Source organism: Bombina bombina, chromosome 1 (assembly GCF_027579735.1).
Source record: "Bombina bombina isolate aBomBom1 chromosome 1, aBomBom1.pri, whole genome shotgun sequence".
Classification (NCBI taxonomy): domain Eukaryota; kingdom Metazoa; phylum Chordata; class Amphibia; order Anura; family Bombinatoridae; genus Bombina; species Bombina bombina.
In genome coordinates, this window is record NC_069499.1 from 479,024,694 (window position 1) to 479,047,540 (window position 22,847).

The window sequence follows — 22,847 nt, forward strand, 5'->3', positions numbered from 1 at the left end:
AAATAGAAAACAAGGGAACATGTAAGATGGGAGGAACAAATCACAGTTTACTAGTGACTACACTTATCTTTACTGGTTAAAAATGATGAAACTTAAAACTAAGGCATATATAGCAGACCTCAAATTATATTGAATCTTATAAAAAGCAAAAATCTACTACAAAATGACCATTCAACAATTAATGGTCAAAGCAGTTATCTGAAAACATTACATAAATCAAGACATACATAGCAGATTGTAAATGTATACAGGTAATTCCACATTGCTAACAAGGTGACAGTACAAACTGTTGAATTGTTTGCATGCCCAAAGTGTAAATGTCCCAGTGTAAACCAAACCATCAAAAGTAAGTTAGTATAGGAGCCGGCATTGGTATAACAGTCACAGCAGTTTGCTCCAATTAAAGTCTACACTTAATTGATTGCATAAACTCAAAGTAGTCCATTGTGAACATTAAAGGGTATTAGAGCCAGCGTTCATTAGTAAGCTTCCAACAGTGGCACAAGTTAGTGCCGGTAGAATAATTAGTAGCAAGTCAGCATTGTGGTTAAAAGCACTTCAGAGAATCATTTGCAGAACCAAAGTAGGTAAAACAAATTCTGTGCCATATACAGTTTCGCTTTAGCTCACACTGAGAAGCTAGTTTGATACTCCATCAAAAAAAAAAAAAAAAAAAAAAGTAAAGTAAAAAGTTGTATTGGTGCTGGAATCAATACTGTTCACCAGCCATGTAATTACTTTTATTAGTGCTTTGTAAAACTCTACACAGACTACTTATAATTCTCTTCATACACCTAGAGCTGCGGAATCTGCTGGTTACTTCTATTGTCAGAGCAAAATAAATTGAAGAATTGAGAAAAGGAAGCAAAACAAATGAGATCACTATCAAAAGTAAAATACGGTAACAAAATATAGTCACATCAATATGGCACAGGTTCATGAAATTAACATATTGTAACATATTGACATACATTGTGATACTATTGCATACTAAAATTATGATAACATTATTCAAATTCAATTGATTAAAAGGGACAGTGCACAGTGAAATTTGTTTCCTCTTCATGTGTTTACAATGGATGCTCCAGAGAAACCTCACATTTTGCTAATTGATAAAAAATAAACCATTAACAAAAACATATTTATATACATGCATACAAACACATACAATATATATATATATATATATATATATATATATATATGCCAATCCAAGTGCTTCTTATTTCTGATCAAGAAACCTTACCTTGACTGGATCGCCAGATATATTGTACGACGGAATGAAACCAAGTTAACTTCAGTTTTGTCATGAATTGTCATTTTTGCTCCTATAGAATACAAGGAAACATATAATTAATCATTTGTGCGACACTGCAGGAAAAAAGAACATGAAAACATGTTTAATAATTAAATCTAAGGGTAAAAAAAAGGAAATTTATGCTTACCTGATAAATTTATTTTTTTTACGATATGACGAGTCCATGGATTTCATCCTTACTTATGGGATTAGGCCTCCTGGTCAGCAGGAGGAGGCAAAGAACACCACAGCAGAGCTGTATATATAGCTCCTCCCTTCCCTCCCACTCCAGTCATTCGACTGAAGTTAGGAAGAGAAAGGAAAAGCCAAGGTGCAGAGGTGACTGAAGGTTAACAAATATAAAAACCTGTCTGAAAAATTGACAGGGCGGGCCGTGGACTCGTCATATCGTAAAAGAAATACATTTATCAGGTAAGCATAAATTTCCTTTTCTTTTACAAGATATGACGAGTCCACGGATTTCATCCTTACTTATGGGATACAATACCAAAGCTATAGGACACGGATGAAAGGGAGGGACAAGACAGGAACCTAAACGGAAGGCACCACTGCTTGAAGAACCTTTCTCCCAAAGACAGCCTCGGACGAGGCAAAAGTATCACATTTGGAAAATTTGGAAAAAGTGTGAAGATACGACCAAGTTGCAGCCTTGCAAATCTGTTCAACAGAAGCATCATTCTTAAATGCACATGAGGAAGCCACAGCCCTAGTGGAATGAGCCGTAATTCTCTCAGGAGGCTGCTGTCCAGCAGTCTCATAAGCAAGACGGATGATACTCTTCAGCCAAAAAGAAAGAGAGGTAGCTGTAGCTTTCTGGCCCCTACATTTTCAAGAAAAAACAACAAATAATGAAGATGATTGCTGAAAATCCTTAGTCGCCTGCAAGTAAAACGTCAGGGCACGAACCACGTCTAAGTTATGTAACAGACGCTCCTTCTTAGAAGGAGGATTAGGACACAAGGAAGGAACAACAATTTCCTGATTAATATTCTTATTTAAAACAACCTTAGGAAGGAAACCAGGTTTGGTACGTAAGACCACCTTATCAGAATGGAAAATAAGATAAGGAGAATCACATTGTAACGCTGAAAGCTCAGAAACTCTGCGAGCAGAAGAAATAGCAACCAAAAATAAAACTTTCCAAGATAACAACTTAACCCTTTAAGGACACAGCTTTTCGTTTGCTCAATTGTTTTATGACGGAAAAATTCCGTCATATGTCCTTAAGAGGTTAATATCTATAGAATGCATGGGTTCAAACGGAACCCCTTGAAGAACTTTGAAAGAACTAAATTCAAACTCCAAGGAGGAGCAATTGGTCTAAACACAGGCCTGATCCTAGTTAGAGCCTGACAAAAAGATTGAACGTCTGGAACATCTGACAGACGTTTGTGTAATTAATTCAATGGTGCAATCAAGTGCACTGTGACTAGACAGCTAGTCCAAGATGCGCTTTTGAATATATAGTACAGAATTATGTAACATAACTTTAATTGACCCTTAAAGGACTATTAAATATAGTAGAATTGCAAAATCAACAATTACATAATAAAAACTTAAATGATGCTTACCTGATAATTTTCTTTTCTTCTGATGTAAAGAGTCCACAGCTGCATTCATTACTTTTGGGAACTAAGAACATGGCCACCAGGATGAGGCAAAGACACCCCAGTCAAAGGCTTAAATACTCCTCCCACTTCCCTCATCCCTCAGTCATTCTGCCACGGAACATAGAACAGTAGAAGAAATATCAGGGTGAAAGGTGCCAGAAGAATAAATAACGACACCCCACATGAAATATACGGGTGGGGAGCTGTGGATTCTCTCCATCAGAAGAAAAGAAAATTATCAGGTAAGCATAATTTACGTTTTTCTTCTTAAATGGAAAGAGTCAACAGCTGCATTCATTACTTTTGGGAAAACAATTCCCAAGCCACAGAGGATACTGAATGCCAAGATGGGAGGGAACAATAGGCGGCCCATTCTGAGGGCACCAAGCCTCAACCACAACCCAACAAAAACCCTGCTTTGTCCGAAGCCGAGAAAATTTTAAAAAAGGAAAAAGCCCCAATGACACTGACTCGCAGACCGCAAAATCTGGCTCAACTGAGCAAACAGTCCTACAGGAGACACCGTCGCCCAACAATCAGTCCCTCACCACTCACTAACTAAGAACACCAGCCTAAACTCCTAAAGGGATAGGGCAAGGAAGAACCAAAGGGAAACCGAATGTTCACCACAAAATTCATAGAAGGAGAACCCCCAATAGCGAGGCCAGTGCACAAAGACCCAAATGGGTCCTGCCAAACAAGGGGAGGCTACGCCCAGACCAAGCAGAAACCAGAGATTTAGGACCGGGAACAGAGAAACTTTTCTCTCAATATCGTGCAAAGCACCGAAAGACAACTGAAGACGGAGTCCTCACATCGTCGGAACGTAGAATACTGAAGCATTCCGAAACAAAAACGTGCAACAGACCCAGACGAAAAACAATGAGTCAAGAACACGTAGCCATCATCAGGATGAGACAGAAGAATACTTGCTGAGAAGTAAAACGTGGCCAGCAAGAAAACAGATTGCAATGAAAAAAAAACCCAGACAGTGAGCACACTCACTAAGCTGCCAGACCTACACATAGGACTCCAAAAGGGGGAAGCACCTAACCTCAACGAGGCCCACTTCACCCCCAAGAATGAGAGGTTACGACCAGAACTAGAAGGTGGATTGGAACCCTGGACCTTCTGCTTGCAAGCCCAGGGAGCCAACCAAGATCCTGAAGATGACAACGCATCCCAGAACCCATTTCCAGCCGGGCCAGCCAAAGTGTCAGCAGGTCTGAAACAGGGGAACAGAAGAACCCCAACACCAGCTTAAAAATGAGCGGAAGAATGGCCACAGCCATCCCAACAGAGCACGGGTGCCAACCTGACTCCTTAGGAACAGACAACAAGGCCGTAGACCCAAAGGAATCTAGCAAAGGGCCCAACATAGTCTCGACACGGAGCCAGCAAGACTCCAGATGGAATGTAACAACCCAGAGAGAATACCCCTCTCTGAAAGGTTAGCTCAGTTCCAACCATCTGAATCCAGGAGAAGCCCTAAGAAAGGGACCACACCTCCATAAGAAGGAGAATAAGCCACTACCCTAAGAAAAGGAATGGGTCAGAAAAAGTAAATTTATGCTTACCTGATAAATTAATTTCTTCTATGGTACGACGAGTCCACGGATTCATCCTTTACTTGTGGGATATTATCCTCCTGCTAATAGGAAGTGGCAAAGAGCACCACAGCAGAGCTGTATATATAGCTCCTCCCTTAGCTCCACCTCCCCAGTCATTCGACCGAAGGTACAGGAAGAAAAAGGAGAAACTAAAAAGGTTCAGAGGTGACTGAAGTTTAAAATCAAAAAATATAATCTGTCTTAAAATGACAGGGCGGGCCGTGGACTCGTCGTACCATAGAAGAAATTAATTTATCAGGTAAACATAAATTTACTTTTCTTCTATAAGGTACGACGAGTCCACAGATTCATCCTTAACTTGTGGGATACAATACCAAAGCTACAGGACACGGATGAACGGGAGGGACAAGACAGATGGTTAAACAGAAGGCACCACTGCTTGAAGAACTTTTCTCCCAAAAATAGCCTCCGAAGAAGCAAAAGTATCAAATTTGTAAAATTTGGAAAAGGTATGAAGTGAAGACTAAGTCGCAGCCTTACAAGTCTGTTCAACAGAAGCATCATTTTTAAAAGCCCATGTGGAAGCCACCGCTCTAGTAGAGTGAGTTGTAATCCTTTCAGGAGGCTGCTGTCCAGCAGTCTCGTATGCCAAACGGATGATGCTTTTCAGCCAAAAAGAAAGAGGTAGCCGTAGATTTTTGACCTCTACGTTTTCCAGAATAGACAACAAACAAAGAAGATGTTTGACGGAAATCCTTGGTTGCTTGCAAGTAAAACTTCAAAGCACGAACCACGTCCAAGTTGTGCAACAGACGCTCCTTCTTAGAGGAAGGATTAGGACACAGAGAAGGAACAACAATTTCCTGATTGATATTCCTATTAGTAACAACCTTAGGAAGGAATCCAGGTTTTGTACACAAAACCACCTTATCAGCATGGAAAACAAGATAAGGCGAGTCGCATTGCTCTCTTCGAGCTGAAGAGATAGCAACTAAAAACAGAACTAAATTCAGACTCCATGGTGGAGCAACAGGTTTAAATACAGGCTTGATTCTATTTACGCCATATCTTATGATAAATTTTCCTAGTGACAGGCTTTCGAGCCTGAATCCAGGTATCTATGACCGACTCAGAGAAACCCCGCTTGGATAAAATCAAGCGTTCAATCTCCAAGCAGTCAGCTGCAGAGAAACTAGATTTGGATGCTGGAATGGACCTTGAATCAGAAGGTCCTGTCTCAGTGGCAGAGTCCATGGTGGAAGAGATGACATGTCCACCAGGTCTGCATACCAAGTCCTGCGTGGCCACGCAGGTGCTATCAAAATCACCAAAGCTCTCTCCTGTTTGATTTTGGCAATCAAACGAGGAAGGAGAGGAAATGGTGGAAACACATAAGCCAGGTTGAACAACCAGGGTACTGCTAGAGCATCTATCAGTACTGCCTGAGGATCCCTTGTCCTGGACCCGTAACAAGGAAGTTTGGCGTTCTGACGAGACGCCATCATATCAAATTCTGGTTGCCCCATTGCTGAATCAATTGTGCAAACACCTCCGGATGGAGTTCCCACTCCCCCGGATGAAAAGTCTGACGACTAAGAAAATCCGCTTTCCAGTTCTCCACTCCTGGGATATAGATTGCTGATAGATGGCAAGAGTGAGTCTCTGCCCATCAAATTATTTTGGTAACCTCTATCATCGCTAGAGAACTCTTTGTTCTCCCCTGATGATTGATATATCACTCTCAGTTCTAGAATATTTATCGGGAGGAGAGCCTCGTCCTGAGTCCACAAACCCTGAGCTTTCAGGGAACTCCAGACTGCACCCCAGCCCAATAGGCTGGCGTCCGTCGTCACTATGACCCATGCTGGCCTGTGGAAACACATTCCCTGGGACAGATGATCATGTGACAACCACCAAAAAAGAGAGTATCTTGATCCAGATTTATCTAAGGAGATAAATCTGCATAATACCCATTCCACGGTTTGAGCATGCATAGTTGCAGTGGTCTGAGATGCAAGTGAGCAAACGGAACTATGTCCATTGCCGCTACCATTAGTCCGATTACCTCCATACACTGAGCCACTGACGGCCGAGGAATGGAATGAAGAGCTCGGCAGGTGGTTAAAATCTTTGATTTCCTGACCTCCGTCAGAAAAAATTTCATGTCCACTGAATCTATCAGAGTTCCCAGGAATGGAACTCTTGTGAAAGGGATAAGTGAACTCTTTTTTACGTTCACCTTCCACCCGTGAGATCTTAGAAAAGCCAACACAATGTCCGTGTGAGATTTGGCTAGTTGGTAAGTGGACGCCTGAATTAAGATATCGTCCAGATAAGGCGCCACTGCTATGCCCCGCGGCCTTAGAACCGCCAGAAGGGACCCTAGCACCTTTGTGAAAATTCTGGGAGCTGTTGCCAACCCGAAGGGAAGATCCACAAACTGGTAATGCTTGTCCAGAAAGGTGAACCTGAGGAACTGGTGATGATCTTTGTGGATAGGGATGTGTAGATACGCATCCTTTAAGTCCACGGTGGTCATATATTGACCCTCCTGGATCATTGGTAAAATTGTCCGAATGGTCTCCATCTTGAAGGATGGGACTCTGAGGAATTTGTTTAGGATTTTGAGATCTAAAATTGGTCTGAAGGTTCCCTCTTTTTTGGGAACCACAAACAGATTGGAGTAGAACCCCTGCCCCTGTTCTGTTTTCGGAACTGGGCAGATCACTCCCATGGTATATAGGTCTTCTACACAGCGTAAGAACGCCTCTCTTTTTGTCTGGTTTACAGACAATTGAGAAAGATGGTATCTCCCCCTTGGAGGAAAATCTTTGAAATCTAGAAGATACCCCTGGGTTACGATTTCTAAAGCCCAGGAGTCCTGAACGTCTCTTGCCCAAGCCTGAGCAAAGAGAGAAAGTCTGCCCCCTACTAGATCCGGTCCCGGATCGGGGGCTACCCCTTCATGCTGTCTTGGTGGCAGCAGAGGGCTTATTGGCCTGTTTACCTTTGTTCCAAGTCTGGTTAGGTCTCCAGACTGACTTGGATTGAGAAAAATTCCCCTCTTGCTTTGCAGCAGGGGAAGAGGTAGAGGGACCACCTTTGAAGTTTACGAAAGGAACGAAAATTATTTTGTTTGGTCCTCATCTTATTAGTCTTATCCTGAGGAAGGGCATGGCCTTTCCCTCCAGTGATGTCTGAAATGATCTCTTTCAGTTCAGGCCCGAATAGAGTCTTACCCTTGAAAGGGATGGCTAAAAGCTTAGATTTTGATGACACAAAAGCAAACCAGGACTTTAGCCATAACGCTCTATGCGCTAAAATGACAAAACCTGAATTCTTTGCCGCTAATTTAGCCAGTTGAAAAGCGGCATCTGTAATGAAAGAATTAGCTAGCTTGAGAGCCCCAATTCCATCCAGAATATCATCTAATGGGGTCTCAACCTGAAGAGCCTCGAACCAAAAAACAGCTGCAGTAGTTACGGGAACAATGCACGCTATAGGTTGGAGAAGAAAACCCTGATGAACAAATATTTTCTTTAGGTGACCCTCTAATTTTTTTATCCATAGGATCTTTGAAAGCACAACTGTCCTCAATAGGTATAGTTGTACTCTTAGCCAGGGTAGAAATAGCTCCCTCCACCTTAGGGACCGCATGGTGTCAGATATGGGAAACATTTTCTTAAAAGTAGGAGGGGGAGGGAACGGAATACCTGGTCTATCCCACTCCTTAGTAACAATGTCCGAAATCCTCTTAGGGACCGGAAAAACATCAGTGTAAGCAGGAACCTCTAGAAATCTGTCCATTTTACACAATTTCACTGGAACTACAATAGGGTCGCAATCATCCAGAGTCGCTAAAACCTCCCTGAGCAATAAGCGGAGGTGTTCTAGTTTAAATTTAAAAGCCGTCATATCTGAGTCTGTCTGAGGGAACATCTTTCCTGAATCAGAAATCTCTCCCTCAGACAGCAAATCCCTCACCCCCAACTCAGAACATTGTGAGGGTACATCGGATATGGCTAATAAAGCGTCAGAGGGCTCAGCATTTGTTCTCACACCAGACCTACTGCACTTCCCCTGCAACCCAGCCAGCTTAGATAAAACCTCTGTGAGGGTAGTAATCATAACTGCGGCCATATCTTGCAGGGTGAAAGAATTAGACGCACTAGAAGTACTTGGCGTCGCTTGTGCGGGCGTTAATGGATGCAACACTTGGGGAGAATTAGATGGCATAACCTGATTCCCTTCTGACTGAGAATCATCCTGCGACATACTTTTAGTAGCTAAAATATGTTCTTTGCAATTTATTGACATTTCAGTGCATGAGGGGCACATATTGAACAATGACTTTCCTCAATGTCAGACATGTTGAACAGGCTAGTAATGACTACAAACAAGCATGAAAACACTTTATTTAAAAGTGAAAAAAAAACAACAATCTTAAAAAACGGTACTGCGCCTTTAAGAGAAAAAAAAGCATACACGTTCTGCAAAACTGCTTTAAAATGCTCCAAATTTTTCAAATTTTTGATAGCAGACTCAATGTGTAGTTAAGTTTGCCCCACAAGAAAATTTAACATTAAACCCTTTATTGTGCAAACCGGATTGAATTAAGGCCTAAATCCGGAAAAAACACCCCCAGCACCTTGCCACAGCCCTGATGTGGCGCCTACCTGCCCTCAGGGATAATAAATATGGGGTTAAAGCTTCGATTTGGCCAAAACATCCACAAGGGCCCTCAGGAGTTGGAGCTTGCTGAGTGAAAACAACTGCGCATCTGAGGCGCGAAAACAGGCCCCGCCCATCTCACTCAATGTCTCTACAGCCTCAAAGAACCGCACCAGAGCGGTTTTAACTAGCCATGTGGGTTCTGAGACCCAAAATATAAGCCAAGTGTACCCTCAATAAAGTTGCCAACAAAAACGTTATTGCCCACAAAATGTTAATAGCACTCCCAGTTCATAAAACATTTGCCCACAAACATTCAAACACCAGTGTCAACAATTTTTTAATTACAGAATATGCAAATAAGGACTAAAGGAAAACCCAAAATTAACCGCCACCTGACACCTACAATGGCTGGGGCACTTACCACCTCCTATGAACCAGACCCCTGCGGACCAGAATTTATCCGTCGCCACACGGTCAGGAATGCGGAAATGGAGACCAGAAGGCAATCACACCCAGTCACAAGGTGAACAGTACAGTCCAAAAAAGCGCGCCCAACCATAAAGTCACATCACTTCCAAAGGCCTTTATGTTCCAAGCCATGAGCCCAGTTAACCCTACACATAAGCACATGAAATCACATACAAACATGATTAAAAAACCCCTGTTCAATAATCCCCACCAGGAGATATTAACCCTTGATTCCAAGATAAAAAAGGAGTCCCACTGAGACCCTATAGTCTAGTAAATCCCACAAGGTAGGCACCTCACCGGAAACATTTGTATGACAGTACATTCATGAAGAAGTAAAATGAAACAATCTTACCGGAATCTATGCCGTGGAAACAGGAACACGGCTCTTCAAGTGTGACAGATAGTAGCATCGCCTCCGCCATGGACTTGAGAGAAGAAAGCAGGCAGTGACCTATCCTCCATAAGAAACAAAAAACAAACTTCTGACACTTCTCTGCCAACCTCCTGGGATGAAAGGCAAAGAATGACTGGGGGATGAGGTAAGTGGGAGGAGTATTTAAGCCTTTGGCTGGGGTGTCTTTGCCTCCTCCTGGTGGCCAGGTTTAATTCCCAAAAGTAATGAATGCAGCTGTGGACTCTTTCAATTTAAGAAGAAAAAGACTGAATTTTAAATTAGTAGTAGATATTTTTCTGACAAATTTTAAAATTTACTTCAATTTACTGCATATTCTGGATTATGAAAGTTTAATTTTGACTTTAGTGTTACTTTAAAACTTTGCTTTAAAAGAAAATACATTTCTTTAACCCTTTGAGTGCTAATGACGGCTCTGAGCCGTCACAGAGTTTCCCACTCTGGTGCTAATGATGGCTCAGAGCTGTCACTAGCACTCTTCCACCTTGAGTGAGATCTGGGGACTCCCACCCGCTCCTAGCCCAGCAATTGTGCCTGTAGAGTGACAGGCATCGCCAGGGCTTCCCATTTTGTGTGTTGATGTCACGCGCAATAACGTGATGACATCACCGTGCAACTTTATTTATACTTAACAATCTCAGGCATCTAAGAAGCTACAGACCCCCACAAGACCCACCATTGGAAAGTTAATCGCCTAACCTTTCCAACAGTGTAAGTATTGGGGGTCTGAAAAAAACAAAAAAAGTTGTTAAAAAAAAACAAAAAAAAAAACTTAGTATCCAGGTGGGAAAGTGCTTAGCACTCAAAGGGTTAAAAACATAATTTATGCTTACCTGATAAATTTATTTCTCTTGTGATGTATCGAGTCCACAGATTCATCCATAATTGTGGGATATTCTCCTTCCTTACAGGAAGTGGCAAAGAGAGCACCCACAGCAGAGCTGTCTATATAGCTCCTCCCTTAGCTCCACTCCCCAGTCATTCGACCGAAGGCTAGGAAGAAAAAGGAGAAACTATAGGGTGCAGTGGTGACTGAAGTTTTTTTAAAATAAAAATATACTGCCTGTCTTAAATAAACACGGCGGGCCGTGGACTCGATACATCACAAGAGAAATAAATTTATCAGGTAAGCATAAATTATGTTTTCTCTTGTAAGATGTATCGAGTCCACGGATTCATCCATACTTGTGGGATACCAATACCAAAGCTTTAGGACACGGATGAAGGGAGGGACAAGACAGGTACATTAAACGGAAGGCACCACTGCTTGTATAACATTTCTCCCAAAAATAGCCTTCGAAGAAGCAAAAGTATCGAATTTGGAAAATTTGGAAAAAGTATGAAGCGAAAACCAAGTCGCCGCCTTATAAATCTGTTCAACAGAAGCCTCATTTTTAAAAGCCCATGTGGAAGCCACTGCTCTAGTAGAATGAGCAGTAATTCTTTCAGGAGGCTGCTGGCCAGCAGTCTCATAAGCCAAACGGATGATGCTTTTCAGCCAAAAGGAAAGAGAGGTAGCCGTAGCCTTTTGACCTCTCCGTTTACCAGAACAACAAATAATGAAGATGTTTGACGGAAATCTTTAGTTGCTTGTAAGTAGAAATTTAAAGAACGAACCACATCAAGACTGTGCAACAGGCGTTCCTTCTTTGATGAAGGATTAGGACACAGTGAAGGAACAACAATTTCCTGATTGATATTCCTATTAGAAACAACCTTAGGAAGAAACCCAGGTTTGCTACGCAAAACCACCTTATCTGCATGGAAAACAAGGTAAGGTGAGTCACACTGTAAAGCAGATAACTCAGAAACTCTTTGAGCCGAAGAGATAGCTACTAAAAACAAAACTTTCCAAGATAGAAGCTTAAAATCTAAGGAATGCATAGGTTCAAACGGAACCCTTGAAGAACTTTAAGAACTAAGTTTAGGCTCCATGTGGAGCAACAGGTTTAAATACCGGCTTGATCCTAACCAAGGCCTGACTAAATGCTTGAACGTCCGTGTAAAAGACGTTTGTGTAAAAGAATAGACAAAGCAGATATTTGTCCTTTTAAGGAACTAGCTGATAATCCCTTCTCCAATCCTTCTTGGAGAAAGGACAATATTCTAGGAATCCTAATCTTACTCCATGAGTAACCCTTGGATTCACACCAATAAAAATATTTGCGCCAAATCTTATGATAAATCTTCCTGGTGACAGGCTTTCTAGCTTGAATCAGGGTATCAATAACCGACTCAGAGAAACCACGCTTTGATAGAATCAGGCATTCAATCTCCAAGCAGTCAGACGCAGAGAAATTAGATTTGGATGCATGAATGGACCTTGGATTAGAAGGTCCTGCCTCATTGGCAGAGTCCACGGTGGAACCGATGACATGTCCACTAGGTCTGCATACCAAGTCCTGCATGGCCACTCAGGTGCTATCAGAATCACCGAAGCTCTCTCCTGCTTGATTCTGGCAACCAGACGTGGGAGGAGAGGAAACAGTGGAAATACATAGGCCACATTGAAGGACCAGGGCACTGCTAGAGCATCTGTCAGTACCGCCTGGGGAACCCGGGACCTGGACCCGTAACGCGGAAGTTTGGCATTCTGACGGGACGCCATCAGATCCAATTCTGGTGTGCCCCATAACTGAGTCAGCTGGGCAAATACCTCCGGATGGAGCTCCCACTCCCCCGGATGAAAAGTCTGACGACTTAGGAAATTCGCCTCCCAGTTCTCTACCCCTGGGATATGGATTGCTGAGAGATGGCAAGAGTGATCCTCCGCCCATCGGATTATTTTTGTTACCTCCATTATCGCTAGAGAACTCCGTGTTCCTCCTTGATGATTGATATAAGCTACAGTCGTTATGTTGTCCGACTGAAATCTGATGAATTTGGACGCAGCTAGCTGAGGCCATGCCTGGAGCGCATTGAATATCGCTCTCAGTTCTAGAATGTTTATCGGGAGTAGAGTTTCCTCCCGAGACCATAAGCTCTGTGCTTTCAGAGAGTTCCAGACTGCACCCCAGCCTAGCAGGCTGGCATCTGTTGTTACTATGAGCCACTCCGGCCTGCGGAAACACATTCCCTGAGACAGGTGGTCCTGGTCTCCTGGTCCAGATGCAGTTGAGTAGATAAATCTGCATAATCCCCATTCCACTGTTTGAACATGCATAGTTGCAGTGGTCTGAGGTGTAGGCGGGCAAAAGGAACTATGTCCATTGCCGCTACCATGAGTCCGATTATCTCCATACACTGAGCCACTGATGGCTGAGGAATGGAATGAAGAGCTCGGCAAGTGGTTAAGAGCTTTGATTTTCTGACTTCCGTCAGAAATATTTTCATTTCTACCGAGTCTATCAGAGTCCCTAGGAAGGAAACTCTTGAGAGAGGGAAGAGAGAACTCTTTTTTTATGTTCACCTTCCACCCGTGAGATCTCAGAAAAGCCAACACGATGTCCGTGTTAGACTTGGCTAGCTGGAAAGTCGACGCCTGAATCAAGATGTCATCTAGATAAGGCGCCACTGCTATGCCCCGCGGTCTTAGAACCGCCAAAAGGGACCCTAGCACCTTTGTGAAAATTCTTGGAGCCGTGGCCAACCCGAAGGGAAGGGCCACAAACTGGTAATGCCTGTCCAGAAAGGCGAATCTGATGAATTGATGATGATCTCTCTGAACAGGGATGTGTAGATACGCATCCTTTAAGTCCACGGTAGTCATATATTGACCTGGATCAACGGTAGAATAGTCTGAATAGTCTCCATCTTGAATGATGGTACTCTAAGGAATTTGTTTAGAATTTTGAGATCCAAGATTGGTCTGAAAGTTCCCTCTTTTTTGGGAACCACAAACAGGTTTGAGTAAAACCCTAGCCCTTGTTCCGCTTTTGGAACTGGGCGGATTACTCCCATGGTATGTAGGTCTTCTACACAGCGTAAGAACGCCTCTCTTTTTGTCTGGTATGCAGACAATTGAGAAATGTGAAATCTCCCCCTTGAGGGAGAGTCTTTGAAGTCCAGAAGATATCCCTGGGACATAATTTCTAAGGCCCAGGAATCATGAACATCTCTTGCCCAAGCCTGAGCGAAGAGAGAGAGAGTCTGCCCCCTACTAGATCCGGTCCCGGATCGGGGGCTACCCCTTCATGCTGTCTCAGAGGCAGCTGCAGGCTTCTTGGCCTGTTTACCCTTGTTCCAAGCCTGGTTAGGTCTCCAGACTGACTTGAATTGGGCAAAATTCCCCTCTTGCTTTGCAGCAGGGGAAGCTGAAGCGGGACCACCCTTGAAGTTCCGAAAGGAACGAAAATTATTTTGTTTGGTCCTCATTTTATTTTTTCTATCCTGAGGGAGGGCATGGCCTTTCCCTCCAGTGATGTCTGAAATAATCTCTTTCAGTTCAGGCCCGAATAGGGTCTTTCCTTTGAAAGGGATGTTCAAAAGTTTAGATTTTGATGACACATCAGCAGACCAGGACTTAAGCCATAACGCCCTGCGTGCTAAAATGGCAAAACCTGAATTATTTGCCGCTAATTTAGCTAGTTGGAAAGAGGTATCTGTAATGAATGAATTAGCCATCTTAAGGGCCTTAATTCTGTCCATAATATCCTCTAACAGAGTCTCCATCTGAAGAGCCTCTTCTAGAGCTTCGAACCAGAAAGCAGCTGCAGTAGTTACAGGAACAATGCACGCAATAGGTTGGAGAAGAAAACCTTGATGAACAAAACTTTTCTTCAGGAGACCCTCTAATTTTTTATCCATAGGATCTTTGAAAGCACAACTGTCTTCGATAGGAATAGTTGTAGGTTTAGCCAGAGTAGAAATAGCTCCCTCCACCTTAGGAACTGTCTGCCACGAGTCCCGCATGGTGTCAGATATGGAAAACATTTCTTAAAAACAGGAAGGGGAGTGAACGGAATAATCTCCCTCAGATAACAAATCCCTTACCCCTACTTCAGAAGATTGTCAGGGTATATCGGATACGGCTACTAAAGCGTCAGACGACTCAGCATTTGTTCTTAACCCAGAGCTGTGACGCTTTCCTTTTAAACCAGGCAGTTTGGATAAAGGGTTGTATTCATAACTGTGGCCATGTCTTGTAAAGTAAATGAATTTGACGCACTAGAGGTACTAGACGTCACTTGTGCGGGCGTTACTGGTTGTGACACTTGGGGAGAGCTAGATGTTAAACCCTCATTTCCTTCTGTCTGAGAATCATCTATTGCAATATTTTTAAGTGCTAAAATATGCTCTTTATAATTTATAGACATATCAGTGCAAGTGGGACACATTCTAAGAAGGGGTTCCACAATGGCTTCTAAACACATTGAACAAGGATTTTCCTTGGTGTCAGACATGTTAAACAGCCTAGTAATGTAACAAGCAAGCTTGGAAAACACTTTAATCAAAGCAAATAACACTTAGAAAAAAACGGTAATGTGCCTTTAAGAGAAAACAAGCTGCACAAACTCTGCAAAACAGTGTAAAAAAGCAGTAAACTAAACGAAATTTTTACAGTAGCATCATAAAGCCTTAGTAACTTTGCACAGCTATGCAAATAAACAATTAACCACTTAATGTAAAAACCGGACTGACAAAACGTAAAAAAACGGTAAAAAAACGTTAAGCACCTTGCCACAGCTCTGCTGTGGCGCCTACCTGCCCTTTAGGAACGATTTGTGGGGGAAAAAAACTTCTTTACAGCCCTCAAACACAGAAGTAGCCTCTGGAGAAGCAGCTAGATGTCTCTGAGGAAAAGAAACTGTGCAACTGAGGTGCGAAAATAGGCCCCTCCCACCTCATTTGATGTTATGGGGCCTAAAATAAACACAACAGAGTGTTTCTTAAACTAGCCATGTGGGTTAATAACCCTTAAACCAGGCACAATGACCCCTTAAAGTCCCTCAAAAAACGTTATATTTGCATTTTTTATAAAAAAACAAAAACGTTTTTTTTTTTCTTCTTTTTTTCCTATCAGTGTCACCAGTAACTAATGAGCCCTTCATGCAAGCTGGGATTCCTACTAAGTGTCTGAATACAGCTTACCCTTCCCTCATAGGGATATTGCCAGCCTTTTCTAGAATTAACACAGTCTGTCTAGAAAAAAATAGACTGAACATACCTCAATGCAGTTTAGCCTGCAAACTATTCCCCCAACTGAAGTTTTCCTGTACTCTTCAGCCCTTGTGAGAACAGCAGTGGATCTTAGTTACCAAGTGCTAAGATCATCATCCTCCTTGCAGAAATCTTCATCCCTTTTCTGCCAGAGAGTAAATAGTACACACCGGTACCATTTAAAATAACAAACTTTTGCTTGAGAAAATAAAAACTAACATTTTTGTCACCACACTCACTTTACCCTTCCTAGTACTTAGAGTAGGCAAAGAGAATGACTGGGGGGTGGAGCTAAGGGAGGAGCTATATAGACAGCTCTGCTGTGGGTGCTGTCTTTGCCACTTCCTGTAAGGAAGGAGAATATCCCCCAAGTATAGATGAATCCGTGGACTCGATACATCTTACAAGAGAAAAGGGACATAATAGAGAAATGTTGAGATTTTAATATGATTAAGCATGGCTGTAAAAATGCTGACTAGAAAATATCACCTGAACATCTATATGTAAAGAACTGAAATATTTCACCTCAACATTTCTTCAGTAGGCACATCCTATTGTAAAGGGACATTAAGCATGCATCTGGTGTGTGCAGGCACAGTCAAGTTATTTCCATATTCTGTTTAATGAAGGTTACTAAGAAATCTCACAAGATTTCAGTGAAATCTCATGAGATCACAGCATTACCTCAGCACTGCAGATGCTGATTGGCTATTGTTTCTTTTTCTTCGACTTGCAGCTGGACAGTAGCTAAGGTATAACTGTTCATAGAGCACTTACTCTAGTGTTTTGGAGGTAAAATATATTTCTTTTTTACATACATATATGCAAGTGATATTTTTTGTCAGATTTTTACAGTTATTCTAGATCATTTTCAAGTGATTTAACATATGGGTATTATGTCCAAAGTGTAGTAGTGAGCTGCTATGAAACTCCAGATGATAATACAGCAGACGAGCAAATGAAAAGCAGGCAAACATTTATATGCCCCAATTACTGGCCTTTTCTCATCTGGAGTAGAATATGGGCGATCTAGGAGTGCAACTTTTGCCAAGTGATTAAACCCTTTTTTATTTAAAGTGTTAAAGAGTAACAAAAATTAAAATTAAAATCCTCTAACAAAAAAAAAAAAAAAAAGAAAAGAAAAGAAAAAAAAAAGGATTTTATTTTTTTACACAATCATATCCTTTTAAACAAAGAAACAGAAAATTGTTTGTGGAGCAGCCTTTTGCTGATATTGACAATTCCCAAAAACTGTACTAGTGGACAGACACAAGACTCCACAAGCAACAAAAAATTGCCTTTCATATCCCTTTAAGGTCAAGAATATTAAAGCAGTTTCTAGGACAATTTGTGTTGTCATTTTATTCATTTAATGTAGGTCTAGTTCGTATTGAGCCACAATAAAGTAGCAACCAGTGTGACTGTGAAATATGGCAGACAGTCTGAACATGAATAAACAGTAGTTATGGAACTGATTATGCAGTGAGCTCATCCTTGTTCCATATTACTTCATCTCCTGGTACTGATGTATCATCAAATAATCCCAGCGCCAAATTGCTGTCTAGAGTTGTACAAGCTATTTTCTTTATGACTATTATTCATAGCCTAAGCCTACAAACATCTTCCTGAAAACACATTTTCTACTTATGTTAAGTCATTGGAAGTCAGCAATAATATTGTAGTACAAGTTTAATCGTTTAGCCATTAGGTACTTATACAGCTGAATGAGTTGCATCAGCTCCTAAGCACAAATATAGCTCTATGAATTGTGTCTGATATTGAGCACAAATATAGCTCTATGAATTGTGTATGATATTGAGCACAAAAAAAGCTCTATGAATTGTGTCTGATATTGATCACAAATAAAGCTCTATGAATTATGTCTGATATTAAGCACAAATAGTTAACCAATTAATCACTAAGAGAAGTGATAAAAAGATAGGGTTTGTAGCACTCACCCTCTGATAATAAGTGATTATAAAAACATAATTTATGCTTACCTGATAAATTTATTTCTCTTGTAGTGTATCCAGTCCACGGATCATCCATTACTTGTGAGATATTCTCTTTCCCAACAGGAAGTTGCAAGAGGATCACCCACAGCAGAGCTGCTATATAGCTCCTCCCCTCACTGCCATATCCAGTCATTCGACCGAAACAAGACGAGAAAGGAGAAACCATAGGGTGCAGTGGTGACTGTAGTTTAATTAAAATTTAGACCTGCCTTAAAAGGACATGGCGGGCCGTGGACTGGATACACTACAAGAGAAATAAATTTATCAGGTAAGCATAAATTATGTTTTCTCTTGTTAAGTGTATCCAGTCCACGGATCATCCATTACTTGTGGGATACCAATACCAAAGCTAAAGTACACGGATGATGAGAGGGACAAGGCAGGAACTTAAACGGAAGGAATGACTGCCTGTAGAACCTTTCTCCCAAAAACAGCCTCCGAAGAAGCAAAAGTGTCAAATTTGTAAAATTTTGAAAAGGTGTGAAGCGAAGACCAAGTCGCAGCCTTGCAAATCTGTTCAACAGAGGCCTCATTTTTAAAGGCCCAGGTGGAAGCCACAGCTCTAGTAGAATGAGCTGTAATCCTTTCAGGGGGCTGCTGTCCAGCAGTCTCATAGGCTAAGCGTATTATGCTCCGAAGCCAAAAGGAGAGAGAGGTTGCCGAAGCTTTTTGACCTCTCCTCTGTCCAGAGTAAACGATAAACAGGGCAGATGTTTGACGAAAATCTTTAGTAGCCTGTAAGTAAAACTTCAAGGCACGGACTACGTCCAGATAATGCAAAAGACGTTCCTTCTTTGAAGAAGGATTAGGACACAATGATGGAACAACAATCTCTTGATTGATATTCCTGTTAGAAACCACATTAGGTAAAAACCCAGGTTTGGTACGCAGAACTACCTTGTCTGAATGAAAAATCAGATAAGGAGAATCACAATGTAAGGCAGATAACTCAGAGACTCTTCGAGCCGAGGAAATAGCCATCAAAAACAGAACTTTCCAAGATAAAAGTTTAATATCAATGGAATGAAGGGGTTCAAACGGAACTCCCTGAAAAACTTTAAGAACCAAGTTTAAGCTCCACGGGGGAGCAACAGTTTTAAACACAGGCTTAATCCTAACCAAAGCCTGACAAAATGCCTGGACGTCTGGAACTTCTGCCAGACGCTTGTGCAAAAGAATAGACAGAGCAGAGATCTGTCCTTTTAAAGAACTAGCTGATAAGCCTTTGTCCAAACCCTCTTGGAGAAAGGACAATATCCTAGGAATCCTAACCTTACTCCATGAGTAACTCTTGGATTCACACCAATAAAGATATTTACGCCATATCTTATGGTAGATTTTCCTGGTGACAGGCTTCCGAGCCTGTATTAAGGTATCAATGACTGACTCGGAGAAGCCACGCCTTGATAGAATCAAGCGTTCAATCTCCATCTGCAGTCAGTCTCAGAGAAATTAGATTTGGATGATTGAAAGGGCCTTGTATCAGAAGGTCCTGCCTCAGAGGCAGAGTCCATGGTGGAAGAGATGACATGTCCACTAGGTCTGCATACCAGGTCCTGCGTGGCCACGCAGGCGCTATCAGAATCACTGATGCTCTCTCCTGTTTGATTTTGGCAATCAGTCGAGGGAGCAGAGGAAATGGTGGAAACACATAGGCCAGGTTGAAGAACCAAGGAGCTGCTAGAGCATCTATCAGTGTTGCTCCCGGGTCCATGGACCTGGATCCGTAACAAGGAAGCTTGGCGTTCTGGCGAGACGTCATGAGATCCAGTTCTGGTTTGCCCCAACGATGGACCAGTTGAGCAAACACCTCCGGATGGAGTTCCCACTCCCCCGGACGAAAAGTCTGACGACTTAGAAAATCCGCCTCCCAGTTCTCTACGCCTGGGATGTGGATCGCTGACAGGTGGCAAGAGTGAGACTCTGCCCAGCGAATTATCTTTGAGACTTCTAACATCGCTAGGGATCTCCTGGTTCCCCCTTGATGGTTGATGTAAGCCACAGTCGTGATGTTGTCCGACTGAAATCTGATGAACCTCAGTGTTGCTAACTGAGGCCAAGCTAGAAGAGCATTGAATATTGCTCTTAACTCCAGAATATTTATTGGGAGGAGTTTCTCCTCCTGAGTCCACGATCCCTGAGCCTTCAGGGAGTTCCAGACTGCGCCCCAACCTAGAAGGCTGGCATCTGTTGTTACAATCGTCCAATCTGGCCTGCGAAAGGTCATACCCTTGGACAGATGGACCCGAGAAAGCCACCAGAGAAGAGAATCTCTGGTCTCTTGATCCAGATTTAGTAGAGGGGACAAATCTGAGTAATCCCCATTCCGCTGACTTAGCATGCATAATTGCAGCGGTCTGAGATGCAGGCACGCAAATGGCACTATGTCCATTGCCGCTACCATTAAGCCGATTACTTCCATGCACTGAGCCACTGACGGGCGTGGAATGGAATGAAGGACACGGCAAGCATTTAGAAGTTTTGATAACCTGGACTCCGTCAGGTAAATTTTCATCTCTACAGAATCTATAAGAGTCCCTAGGAAGGAGACTCTTGTGAGTGGTGACAGAGAACTCTTTTCCACGTTCACTTTCCACCCATGCGACCTCAGAAATGCCAGAACTATCTCTGTATGAGACTTGGCAATTTGAAAGCTTGACGCCTGTATCAGGATGTCGTCTAGATACGGAGCCACCGCTATGCCTCGCGGTCTTAGAACCGCCAGAAGTGAGCCCAGAACCTTTGTAAAAATTCTCGGGGCAGTGGCCAACCCGAAGGGAAGAGCTACAAATTGGTAATGCCTGTCTAGAAAGGCAAACCTTAGGAACCGATAATGATCTTTGTGAATCGGTATGTGAAGGTAGGCATCCTTTAAGTCCACTGTGGTCATGTACTGACCCTCTTGGATCATGGGTAGGATGGTCCGAATAGTTTCCATTTTGAATGATGGAACTCTGAGGAATTTGTTTAAGATCTTTAGATCCAAGATTGGTCTGAAGGTTCCCTCTTTCTTGGGAACCACAAACAGATTTGAATAAAATCCCTGTCCTTGTTCCGCCCGCGGAACTGGATGGATCACTCCCATTACTAGGAGGTCTTGCACACAACTTAGGAATGCCTCTTTCTTTATCTGGTTTGCTGATAACCTTGAAAGATGAAATCTCCCTTGTGGAGGAGAAGCTTTGAAGTCCAGAAGATATCCCTGAGATATGATCTCCAACGCCCAGGGATCCTGAAAATCTCTTGCCCACGCCTGGGCGAAGAGAGAAAGTCTGCCCCCCACTAGATCCGTTTCCGGATAGGGGGCCGTTCCTTCATGCTGTCTTGGGGGCAGCAGCAGGCTTTCTGGCCTGCTTGCCCTTGTTCCAGGACTGGTTAGGTTTCCAGGCATGTCTGGAATGAGCAACAGTTCCCTTTTGTTTTGAAGCGGAGGAAGTTGATGCTGCTCCTGCCTTGAAATTTCAAAAGGCACGAAAATTAGACTGTTTGGCCTTTGATTTGGCCCTGTCCTGAGGAAGGGTATGACCCTTGCCTCCAGTAATGTCAGCAATAATTTCCTTCAAGCCAGGCCCGAATAAGGTCTGCCCCTTGAAAGGAATGTTGAGTAATTCAGACTTTGAAGTCACGTCAGCTGACCAGGATTTAAGCCATAGCGCCTTACGCGCCTGGATGGCGAATCCGGAATTCTTAGCCGTTAGTTTAGTCAAATGAACAAATGAGTTAGCTAGCTTAAGCGTTCTAAGCTTGTCAATAATTTCATTCAATGGAGCTGTCTGGATGGCTTCTTCCAGGGCCTCAAACCAGAATGCCGCCGCAGCAGTGACAGGCGCAATGCATGCAAGGGGTTGTAAAATAAAACCTTGTTGAATAAACATTTTCTTAAGGTAACCCTCCAATTTTTTATCCATTGGATCTGAAAAAGCACAACTGTCCTCAACCGGGATAGTGGTACGCTTTGCTAAAGTAGAAACTGCTCCCTCCACCTTAGGGACCGTCTGCCATAAGTCCCGTGTAGTGGCGTCTATTGGAAACATTTTTCTTAATATAGGAGGTGGGGAAAAGGGCACACCGGGTCTATCCCACTCCTTGCTAATAATTTCTGTAAGCCTTTTAGGTATAGGAAAAACGTCAGTACACACCGGCACCGCATAGTATCTATCCAGCCTACACAATTTCTCTGGAATTGCAACTGTGTTACAGTCATTCAGAGCAGCTAATACCTCCCCAAGCAATACACGGAGGTTCTCAAGCTTAAATTTAAAATTAGAAATCTCTGAATCAGGTTTCCCCGAGTCAGAGATGTCACCCAAAGACTGAAGCTCTCCGTCCTCATGTTCTGCATACTGTGACGCAGTATCAGACATGGCTCTAACAGCATTTGCACGCTCTGTATCTCTCCTAACCCCAGAGCTATCGCGCTTGCCTCTTAATTCAGGCAATCTAGATAATACCTCTGACAGGGTATTATTCATGATTGCAGCCATGTCCTGCAAGGTAATCGCTATGGGCGTCCCTGATGTAATTGGCGCCATATTAGCGTGCGTCCCCTGAGCGGGAGGCGAAGGGTCTGACACGTGGGGAGAGTTAGTCGGCATAACTTCCCCCTCGACAGAACCCTCTGGTGATAATTCTTTTATAGATAAAGACTGATCTTTACTGTTTAAGGTGAAATCAATA

General features: G+C 42.7%; 1 protein-coding gene across 2 annotated transcripts in view; it reads right to left on the bottom strand.

Annotated features, from left to right (window-relative positions):
• The window catches only part of CWC22 (CWC22 spliceosome associated protein homolog), a 295,530-nt gene that overhangs the window by 70,120 nt on the left and 202,563 nt on the right, over positions 1–22,847 (bottom strand). For both annotated transcript variants that reach the window (XM_053698519.1, XM_053698518.1), the window contains one exon: positions 1,247–1,328. In XM_053698519.1, the coding sequence (XP_053554494.1) occupies positions 1,247–1,328 (82 nt within the window). The remainder of the gene's footprint in view (positions 1–1,246; positions 1,329–22,847) is intronic.